Source organism: Leiobunum rupestre, chromosome 3 (assembly GCF_980474605.1).
Source record: "Leiobunum rupestre chromosome 3, qqLeiRupe1.1.hap1, whole genome shotgun sequence".
NCBI lineage: Eukaryota > Metazoa > Arthropoda > Arachnida > Opiliones > Sclerosomatidae > Leiobunum > Leiobunum rupestre.
This window is the reverse complement of record NC_143386.1, coordinates 22,009,535-22,021,821: the sequence shown is the minus strand read 5'-3', so window position 1 is coordinate 22,021,821 and position 12,287 is coordinate 22,009,535. Positions and strand designations below refer to the sequence as shown.

At 33.1% G+C, this 12,287-nt stretch overlaps 1 protein-coding gene across 1 annotated transcript in view; it reads left to right on the top strand.

Moving 5' to 3' along the window:
- Nucleotides 1–810: 810 nt before the first annotated feature.
- Nucleotides 811–12,287, top strand: part of LOC149949814 (multidrug resistance protein mrp-7-like) — a 35,207-nt gene continuing 23,730 nt past the window's right edge. The window contains exons 1-2 of the mRNA XM_090169300.1: nucleotides 811–845; nucleotides 6,229–6,774. Coding sequence (XP_090025426.1) covers nucleotides 6,481–6,774 — 294 coding nt within the window. The 5' untranslated portion in view covers nucleotides 811–845; nucleotides 6,229–6,480. The remainder of the gene's footprint in view (nucleotides 846–6,228; nucleotides 6,775–12,287) is intronic.

The following is a 12,287-nucleotide window of genomic DNA, read 5'->3' as shown; positions in this document are numbered from 1 at the left end:
TCAATTTAAATAATATTTAGCTCAGGTCCATCTTTAAAACTGATATCTGAAACACATTGATTTATTAACAAAATTATTTTAACTTAAATGAAAGCAATAATCTTATTTCTGAAAATATTTTGCCAGTCACTATTCAGTAATAGCTGCCCCTTTATTTTACTAGGATTAACAACTGGAGTTGATGTACAAATGTGCTCATTTTCAACACTACACCAAAATATTTAAAACTTTCTATTACGTTTACAATTACTTTAAATCTCCCTTAAGGCTTAAAGCGTTTTTATCCACTACGGGCGGATTAAAACGTTATCACAAATTGCTTTTTTGACAGCTACGAAATGGTTTTTCTAACGACAATTGCCTAAGAGCTTATATAAAGATTAACTTAAGTTTTTAAACTTAGTAATATTTAGCTTCACTAAATTATCTTTATTTATTTCCAATTTTCTTTTCACACCAAAAAACCTTCAATAAATCTGCTCTGAATCTGCGCACACACCAAAGCTATATCGAATAGACTTACTGATCGGTGTTACTGCGGTGAAACCAAGAAATACATTTTATAACATTATTTCCAATGGACTGTCTTTTATTTAATTTTTTGTTTGTATGGAATTGACTAAAACGGTTATCACTTGCGAATTATTTTATACACTCTTTAGATTCATCTTATTATTTTAAAATGAACCACAAATAAGTTTGATACAATAGTAAAATGGTAAAGATAAACTTAACTTAATTTTGTTTATGTATTCTTTAGGAAAAGCGACATAAAATCTTTTGAATGTAGAAATATTTTGGTTGGCAGAAATCTAATTGAAATTGAAAAAACAAGTCAACGCATTGTAAGTACTTAAGAACCCAAATTCTGACGATGTGAAAATGCAAAAGATAAACTTAAAGCTTCTTTGAACCGAGTTTCATTATCCACATTGCTATTAAGTTAGAGAATTGATGTCACTTTCAATAAAATCTTTGTTTCTAGATTGGTATTTGAAATCTGAGATAACTTCGTTATTAAATAATGTTAATAATAAATGTAACATTAATTCTTAATGGTTAGCTAGCCTTTCTTGACGTATATAACACGTGACTAGAAACATGAATTGTTTTTTATAATATTTTAAAAGATACGGTTCCTTCTACGAAATTTATAGTACTGTTTTATAAGTTTAGGGTTTAAATATTTAAACAACCATAACTGAAGCTAGAAAAAGTGAGCCACTGAGATTATCATTTTTCCTCCGAGGCATTTGTAATATTATTTTTACTACCATAAAAAGGCTCAAGTCGTTTGATATTTATCGTTCGAATTTAAAGATGGAACAATAGATGGTCGCGTATAGAAATGATATGAATGGTTACGAAAAGCATATACCTTTGAAAAAATATGTTAAATTAGCCCAATCAAAAGAAATTGAACTGACACTACAAATACCAAATCTCTAAATTAAAATTTGATCGTTTTAATATTACTACCAGGGAGACGACCCGAGGTGATGCTAACTGATTTTGTTCAAACTCACAAGTCAGTGTTCTAGTAGACCTTTAAGTAATTTTGAAAGGCCCAAAGCGAAAAATTTCAATAGGCTACCATTTTGCCACGGCCACCGAAGTTGTTTATCACAACACAGTTTCAAATTTTGTTTACGGGATTTAACATGTGAAACTCACTGATTTGGCAGTAATAATTTCCAAATTTGGTTTTTACAAAAAGTAACCCTAATTAACATTTTGTAAAAACGAATATATTAATGAAAATTTCAATAAATGTGATAAATGCTAATAAATTAAGGCAAATATGCTAGGAAATTTTGGTACATTGAAAAAATTTGGAAAATGTAGGTAAAAACCAAAAAGAGGGTAAATGTAGGAAAATTTAAGAAAAGGCAATTATATTTTGGTAAATGCGAACAAAATTGGCTAAGTGCGAATTCGTTTGGGTAAATATAGGAAATTTAGATTTAAATAAAAATGGGCTTATTGAAATTAAATTGGTAAAATTTAAATGTCGGTAAAATAATGTAAATCCAGGGAAATTTTTAGAAAATGCAAATAAATTTAGATAAATGCGAACAAATTGGTTATATGTGGATACAATTGGTAAAAGCGAATAAGTTTGGGTAAGTACAAGGAATTTTTCAAAAATGCAAATAAATGGGGAAAATACAATTAAATTTTGGTAAAAGCGAACAAAACTATAGAAACGCGAATATATTGGGTTAATTCAAAATAGTAAGGTTGATTCGAAAAAGTTGAGATTAGATTTGTTAAAAATAGGGAAATTTGTTTAAATTGTTTAAAATTTTTCAAAATATACTAAAATTTCACGGAATATGGGAAAACTTGGGTAAATATAGGGAAATGTAGGTAATTGCGAATAGTTATGGGGAAAATGAAGGTTAATCTGTGTAAAAAAGTGAAATTTCGGAAAATGCGAATTAATAATAATAATAATCTTCAGCTAAGCTAATACCCAATGTACCACCTTAGGCCTAAGTCATCAAGCGACTTTTAAAGCCTTTAATTCAGGTGGCCAGGTTGTAATGCGTAGGAAGGTGGTGGCAAGCCCTTCATGCCACGCGAGCCAACAGCTCCCTACACTTACTATTAATAAAATGAGAAAAAAAATTGGTGAGTACGAAGAAAACCATGAATAGTTGTTCATAGATTTCAAAATGGGTGCAAAACATGGGTTTTGAAGTAGTGAGCGTATTTAAGGGTCTTTAAAAGTTATTACCCCTGAACTTAATAATTTGATCTAAGTACATTTCATAAAGGTCGTGAAATCAAACTATGAGCAAAATTCTTACAGCCCATAAAAGTCGTGAATTCAAACTATGAGCCAGGTTCTTATAGCCCTTAAAAGTCGCGAAATCATATTATGAGCAAGGTTCTTACAAGCCATAAAAGTCGTGAAATCAAACTATATATAATATAGGACGTGTTGTTTTGTTTAAAGGAACAACTTATTGTTTATAACAATATAAGCAAAGCTATAAATATGGTAACGCGAAACCAAGCTGCTTAGCAGACGAACTAGAGGATTTAAGGTTTTTTTCCCCCGAGTTATAAAAACTTGTTAAGGTTAACGATAATATCTTGTGTAGGGAGCTGTTGGCTCACGTGGCATGAAGAGCTAGCCACCAACCTTTTACGCTTTGTAACTAGCCACCAGAATAAATGTCTTTAAAAGTCGCTTGATGAATTAGGCCTAAGTCGGTGCCTTAGGAGAAGATAGCATTGCAGACGAACTTTTTTATTTTTAGTAGACAAAATTTCTTCATTTTCATCTGCTAACTTGTTTTTATTTTCGTTTGGTAACGCAAAGTCAAGCTTAGCAGACGAACTTAGGAGAAGATGGAAGAACGGATTTCCGTTCTGTACTGTGTTTATCTTTCCTTGGCGTCGTTACCGACTAGCTTAACTGTACATTTTTCGCCGTAGCTAAAGAGCTAGAACAGATTTGCAAAGCCACAATGGGAGCCTAAATTGAAAATGTGTACCCTATTTTATTTAAATCGGTTCATTTGATTTGCTGTGGAGTGGGGTGATGGATTGGTTAGCACTTTCGCCTAGCAGCAAAAGGATCCCTGTCAGTGGCACGGGGTGAAATCTCAGAACCACTCTTTCCGCGTTAAGTTTGCAAGTTTCTTCCCATTGGTATAACGGGTTTTAACCAATCTCTTCGGTTTCCCCTTCCATAAAAACTTGTTGAGGTAAACGGTTATAGTGTAGCATGGAACTTATCAACGCTAGGGACGTTTTGCAGGCAGGAAAATCCGAAAAATTTCATTGACAACCCTCCCTAGCGGATCTTCGCAGAACGCCGGAAAGGTGATACAGTTTTTTTTGGAGGGACGGACGTCACTCAGAAGGAAAAGCAAATTGTTGCCTGCTAGACTTAGATGATTTGGTTAAGGATTTAAAAATGTACTGTTGCGAACTTGTGATAAACCCTTTCATATGTATAATATATTATATTTATATTTAATATATTATAATAGTTTTAAAACGGCTTAGCCGTGATTATGTTTAATGCAAATACGTATAAAACGTTAGTTATTCCTGAAGTAGATCTAGCGAATATTAAAAAAAGAGCACGTCGTGGTGATGAAGGAATTAGTTTTCACGTATGTTGATTTTATTCCTTGGCCATTAGGATATTAAAGTTAATTAAACTATTTATAACAGATGACAGCGATGACAATCTAGTGATATTTTGATAATTTAAGTCATTGGAATGAAATACAGGAAAGTAATGCATTGTCAGAAATTACAAATCATTTATAAACCATTTATAAACTTAGCAAACGACTGACTATTTTAGACGGTAAAATTCCGTATATTAGTTTAGAAACCGAAATGTAGACCCCGTTAAGAACTAAGTCGTTTCCGAATTGAATCACCAAATTTCTAGTAAAATATACGGCTGCGAACCGCCCCTAGCGTTGATTAGTTCCATGAGTGTAGGGAGCTGTTGGCTCGCGTGACAGTAAGAGCTTGGCACCACCCTCCTACGCATTGTAACCCGGACACGTGAATTAAAAGTCGATTGATGACTTAGGCATAAGGTGGTGCCTTGGGTATTAGCATAGCTGGTTATTATTATTAAGATGAAAAAAGAGAACAATTAAGCCTCACTTGGACTCAATTTTACTAAGATTCGCGTCAACCCTGTTAGATGGAATTAGTAATTGTTTGTCGCGTGCCTGTAACCTTGCAAACGATAGTTTTGAGATACGAGGGGGTAAAATCGGCTTTATTCTGGTTCGAGATAATATAGCAAGTGCTCGGGTAGCTTTTGATCAGTAAAAAAAATATTTTATATAGAAAAATGGTGCCGATTCAGATTTCAGAATCCGATCATATTATTATAGTTTAAATGCTTGCATGATTTCACATGAATTGAGACAAATATACTAGGCTATTCTGAATTCATTATGGTAAATGAAGTGAATTTTATATATGTTTGTTAAACTTGTAATTTCGAAATCATAAATTCTTTATTTTTAACAAAAAAGCTATATAGTTTTAGCTAAAACACGTAAATATATTTTGATGACTTGGTGATTTATTGATGTTTTAGTGGACTTTGGCCTCCATTTTCCCGGATTTCCATTAAGAAGGTAATTTTAGAAACACTCAATAAAGGGCTTATCCATAATTTTACTTCCGGAAGGGTTTTTATTGGTTTCTGGGGGTTGGGGTGATGGGGTAATAACGTATTTTGACCAAATTAATGGGTTAAGGGGCTTTTAACTAGTAAATTCCCTTAAATGAGCTTTCCGCTTCATAACCAATTTACCAATTTCATTTAAACAAACCCAATTTTTTATTATTCCCACATGTCCCTACATTTACCCAATTTAACCAAATTAAATTTACCCAATTTCATTTCAATTGGCTAAATTATTTAATTATACCATAATTTCCAAATATTTGGCATAACATTTACCTTAATTTTTTGGCATATATCATATTTATCGAAATTTTGCAAAATAGATTCTTTTTACAAAAAGTTAGTCGCATTTAAGCAAAATGATCCGAATTCGACCAAATTTCATAATTTTGTATATTTTTTTTATAGATATAAAATTTTTAAATTTTAAAAATTATTAACACTTTTAAAGTAAGCCATGTTAAATACCGTTATGAAAACTTGAAACTGAGTTGTCAAAAACAATTTTGGAAGCCCATTCTAATTTTTCCTTTGGGAAATTTTCAAATTACACGAATGTCTACTAGATCCCCGAGTTTGAATAAAATGGTCAGAATAGATGTTTACAAAAAATACGGGAGGTCATGTGACAATGTTTTGTCTACGTCACTTAGCCGAAGCTCTTGAAGGTAGAGAGCAGAGCACGTGCTTAAGTCGCGAGACCTTTCGGAATTTGAAACCCGCGTGCAAAAAGCGCGTACCAATAAAGTACTACAAAGCTTAGGCTCGTGACGCAGATAAAAACATTTTATACTTTTTAGTTTTTATTGTTTTATTTTTTGTAATCACCTTTTACCTCGGGTCGTCTCCTTCTAAAATCCTTCTTCAACATCTTGATATTTATAATACCTTAAAATAATTATTTTATTTTAATAACTGATATTTTAAAGACAAAATACTACATACGTGTTTTACACGGTTTATCCATTTTGCTCTTTCATATTTGATCACACAGTTCAAATTTACCAAAACAAGCCAAATTCTTATGGATAACTTTTTTTTAACAGTCTACACCTTCAGTTTTAAAACAATTTTTCAAACTGATTGGAATCAAATGGTGCTTCGTCATAATAATTGGTGTGGCAATTGCGCAATATCTCTCAATCGCTTCGAAGTATTGGCTGGCGGGCTGGAGTGATAGCTTGAATTCAGTTGCCATTGAAGCTGGAAATATCACCAAAAACGAACTAACATCTAGTCAACCAGGATTTTTAATTTTTGGAATTTTTACACTCGGGCAGTGCGTGTTAATACCCGCAATGTCATTTGTTTTGTTGCTCTCTTTCTTAAGAGGCTCGTTTAAAATGCACCACAAATTGCTCAAATCCATTTTAAGATCGCCCGTACTCTTCTTCGATACCACACCAGTTGGGCGAATTCTGAATAGATTTTCCAGCGACGTACAAGACGCTGACCAGACCATTCCTACGGACGCCGATTTTGTTTGCTCCGCTGCGTTTCTTTTGCTCGGATACGTTATAGCAATCGTTTGTGAAGTTCCATTTTTCGTCTTTGGATTTTTCCTCTGTTTTATACTTTTTCTATTTGTACAGGTAAAGATTTTTATTATAACGGTATTTTTACAAAAGATTTTCATTTTCTGAGTAAGGTCCGCAACCATCAGATATTTTGAATTTATAATTCTTCTTTATTTGGATATTAATGTGACTTAAGGATGAAATGGGAATAGAAATTGCTAGCGGTGTGCCAACACCATTTTTGTATGTAATCGAATATGAAGTATTGTTAAGGCCAATTCCGATTTTGGGATTTGTGCAATTGCATATTCTACTCCCAGCAGAGGTTACAAGATATGCTCCTGCTGGCTGTAGGGGTTTTGCCGGAATTCTTCGGTTTCCCCTTACCAAAACAACTAGATGAGGATAATGGTAATATTTAGAGTACGGAGCGCTGCGGGTTAGCGTTGATTTAATGGCTGCCTACGCATTGTAACCCAGCTACTTGATTTAAGGGCATTTGCAAGTCACTAGCTAACTGGGCCCTCAGGCGTGACCTTGGGTATAAGCCTAGCTTAATGATTGTTATCATAAAGTTTTCTTCGTAACTTTTGTCTTGGGATTTTTTTAATTATTCAACTACAAACTAGAAAAAGCCGAAAGAAACAACGTTAGTTTGGTCTAAAAAAAAGTTTACCTAAATTTTAATATCCTCAAAACAGAAACCCTTGACATAATTGAGACCAATTAAAATCAAGCAATAAAACGAACACAAAAAAACACTAATTTTAAAATAATTTAAGATATTACATTTCGTAAACAGTGGGGCGTAAGTAGGATGTACCAGCATCATCAGGGTTTTTCAATGTAGAGGTAGAAAGGGGGTCGGCACCGGAAGTCCCCGCTTCCTTCCCCCTTCCGGCAGGTGGCGCGGGGGGTCATTGACCTCCGCAGAGTGGCGCGCGCTGATTGGCTGGCACGGTAACTACGCGGCGCGGGGATCACGTGGTTACTACGCGTGTACTGCGCGCTGATTGGCTGGCGCGAAATTACTCAAAATGGCGCTGATTGGTTGGCGTTTTAGCGCGAAAAGGGGTCAGTACTCCTTTAAAGGAATTCCCAGGCTCGCTATACTCGGGCATTGTTAAGGTGGTGACAGGTTTGATTGATTGAGTAGGTGTTTATCGAGGAATGCGCCGTTGCTAGGTTACCCCGCTCGCTGTTAGACACTCGGGGAATGTGTGACCTTGTAGCTATATAATAAAAACATTTTTTGGCGGGAATTTAGACAAAGGCTTAACATAAGTTTGTAACTCTCTTTTAACGGTTATTATATGAACTCTTAGTAATTTGGAAAATTGACGTGATTTGGCCTCCATCTTTAATGTTTCATATTCAAACGGGTTCTGTAGGGTGGCCATCTATATATTTTTAGGAAATTTACCATATTTACGTCAATTTTTTAACGCTTTTTAAACAAGTTGTTCCTAACGGATTTTTTATATCGTTACGTACCTAGATGGCTTGAACTTGATTATTATGACATATGTATCATATATTACCGTCACGTAACTTTTAATAACGACGCGAGGGAAAGCTTTCTAATGTATATTCAATACATTGCCACTATACGAAATATTTACATAAATTAAACAAGGTCGGTTCGCGCTCATGAAATTTAAATAAACGTAATAAGTAATTACATTGGTATAATAACAAACAAAACGGATTATCTTACATCCTTCTATGTTTAAAATAAAAAACTCTGATTTAAATTTAAACTTTATTTTACATTTGTTGTTGACACAAAGGAACTTCGTTAATAACATTTAAAACGCTATCAATAAAAACCACTAACTCGTCTATCGCCTTTAAGAATCCAGTTTTTGCGGCTCGTTCCAAAAGAATTTCGTGAGAATTATGCTCTTTTTGAAAATATCTCATTCTTTGTGCATTCAAATCCATTTCAAGTTGACGATTCATTTTTTTCAATTCTTTATTTATATGTTTAATCAGTTAATAGTCCTTGTTTTCTTTATAAGTCATTATTCCACAACAAAAACAAAGCGAAACTAGTTTGTATAAAACGCGATGTGGTTAGTTCAGTACAGGTCGAACACAAAGGAACCTGATTACCGCTAACTATCTCTCTACGCCGTTAGAGCTCCTCTGATTACCACGAACTATCTCTCTCTCCGCGTGTATCTCCATTGTTGATTTATTTAGAGCAGGTGTTGAGCGGAGAATCCCCGTTAAATTCGTTAACCTCGCATGGTTTAAAAGTTCTCCACTTAAATATACGAAGTTTGAGAAAAACTTTGACCAATTTTGTGTTTATTTAGAATCAATTAACATATCATTAGATGTAATTATGAAACTTTTCAAATTATGGAAAATAATGAGTTCAAAATAAATGGTTATAATTACTGTTTTACGAAAATGTGTTAAAACCGAAACGGTGGCATAGTTATTTCCGTAATAAATGATTTAAGTTTAGTTGAGAATGTATTTACGATAGCTGAAGCAACTATCAAAAGTATAGACTTCAAATTACCTAATAATAAAATTTACAGGATTATAGGATGTTACCGAGTAACAGTGCTCTAGAATTTATTAGTGATATGAATTCCAAATTGTCTTATTATACGAATATTGAAAATGTAATTTGGGCTGGAGATATAAATATAGATCTTTTATTGCCACGCGAGAAAATAGTTACTGAGTACGTAAACGTACTACACGAAAACGGCTTTTTTCTATGTATAAATAACCCTACTCGAGTAACTTCCACTACTAAAACGAGTATTGACCACTTTTTCATTAAGCAAAACGTAAAAAAAGAAGTGTTATCCACTACTCATATAGTTAATATTACAGACGACTACCCAATTTATATTAGTGTCCCTAACATACGCGAAACAAATAAACTGAATAATTCAACAGAAGTTATCGAAATTGATTATGCAATTTTAACCAAAAATATCGGAAAAGAAACGTGGAACTCAGTTTTTGAAGAAAACGACCCTAATGAAGCCTCGAAACTATTTGTTGATGTATTAAAAAAAACATTTTCTCTCATAAAAAAAAATAAAACCTTGGATAACAAATTCAATAATTGTATCGATAAGGAAAAGAGATGCATTAGCTAAGCGTATTAAAAAAGAACCATTTAACGTTGCATTAAAAAATTATTATATAATTGCCCTTCTTAGTAACATTTCTAAAATATTTTAAAAAGTTATAAAAAATCAGTTAATTAACTTCCTGGAGAGCTCAAAATATTTATCGAAAAATCAATACGGTTTTAGAAAAGGTCTATTTTTGAGCTAACAGAAATGCTATATAAAACTATTGATCAAAATGTAAAATCTATTGGCGTGTTTTTGGACTTAAAAAAGACATTCGATACTGTCTCCCACCCTATATTAATACAGAAATTAGAAAAATCTGGTATACGTGGAATTGTATTAGATTGGTTTAGAAGTTATTTACTCGAGAGATATACAATACTTAAAATAAATAATACCATAAGTAACTCACTATTAATTAAATTTGGTATACCTCAAGGTACAATGATTGGCCCGATATTGTTTTTAATATACATAAATAATTTATGTAACATCGAAATTGATGAGAAACTCGTATCGTTTGCGGATGATACTGCGGACACAAAGAGCTCTAAATATAGTTTATATGAAACTTAAGGAAAATTTTTTAACATTCAACATAAATAAAACTAATTACATTTGTTTCTCCTCGAGAACGACTATAGATTTGTTACATGAATTTAAAATTCACGAAAATAATAATTGTAGAAACTGCACTGCAAAATGTTTAAAGTAAGAAAGAGTAAATAAACTAAAATATCTGGGGGTAATAATAGACAGTAATCTAAAGTGGAATGTACATGTGACCTATATCACTAATAAAATTCGACTATGTATAAATTCCGTGAAATTAAAAACTTTTTAGAAATACCGTGGTTAAAAACAGTATATTACGCCATAATTCAATCAATTATATCGTACGGAATAATCGGCTGGGGTGGTACTTATGATACTACAATCGTACCATTAGAAATATTACAAAGAAAAATTCTACGCATATGTACGAAATTATTATTACCCAAATCAATTACTATATGATGAATTTAAAGTTTTTTCTGTTAAACATTTATATGTTAAAGAAATTTTATTATACACTTTCAAACACAAACAACTTATCGACTTGACTAAAACTTAGCACAGCAGATATGTAGAAGTAGGAAATTTATTTACGCCAAGATCCTATAAAACGATCGGTCAAAAACATGCTCGCTATCTAGGCCCTAAAATATATAAGGCAAAAAGTTTTGATAAAGTGTAACAAAAGATGATAAATTTGACTATTGAATAAACCGATGAGGTGTAAAGTTAATCTAAGAATGCCTCACGTACATAAATCGGTTACGTATACATTAAACTATTATAACGGAAATGTAATGTTTTACCCTTTGGGGATTTTCATGTACACTGTTTGAAAATGTATACCCTCTGAGAAGGTGTACGACTACCACATTATTGCGATTGCAGTAACGTTACCTAAACTATTTTAATAGCACAATGATAAGTAAATCTGAAAGACCCGTATCAAACGTCAGTCCAACATTTCGACATGTGACTTTCATTAGATCTGAAAGACTCAAAGGTCGACACATTCCGGGTATAAAAGCCACAAAGAACCTTCAAAGAAAATGATTAAAACCCCAGACGCGAACTATAAAATCTATTTGCGACTTCACGAACGGTGGTGCAACACAACTAAAAATGCGAGTATGGTTAAGCTAATATAAATTAAATGTGTTTATACCTTGGTGTTTGTTTTCAGGGAAGGGATGAAAGTTTTCCTAATTTCCCCGATAAAGGCGGTCGCAGTTACCCCCGATTGCTCGATACGTCTCGGGCGGGTGGACGGTGATTCTGGTATTACACTATCGGAATTTGAACTTAAACAAGTGTGGATGGATCGAGAGCGAATTACAACATTTTTCGAAAGCGAATCCACACCACCGTCCTCGTGGTTTTTAGAGGGGTCGAATACAAGGAAAATTGACTTAAGTATTTATCAAGGTCGAAGAATATTGAACATCCGAGAAATGGTACGCGGGGTGGGGGTGAATAACGGAACGTTTTTCCCCACCAAGGTTGGGTTCGCCATCTCCGTTTATACATGGAAAGCGTTTGTCAACAAGTACGATGAGGTTATAGCGTGCCTCAATGAGGTTAAACGTGTTTACGATGAAATAAAACTTGCCGCAATTAGTCAAATTGAGGGTTATATACGAAAAAAGTGTAACGGTTGCGAAATTGATCATCCATCCCAAATCCAACACGATTGTTTAATGTTATCGTGGGATGAACGAGTGGAAATTAATTTCCTAAATGCAGCTAATAATTTAAATTATTCCGATATCACTTCTACAATCAATAATAACACATTTTTAGGTGTTGATTTCTGTGAAAAAATATTATCCCATGTGATGTGTAATGGCAAGAAAATGTTATTACATGAAAATAAAAAAAAATAATAACAATTATTTGATATGCAATTTGTAAAAGGGATATAAAATT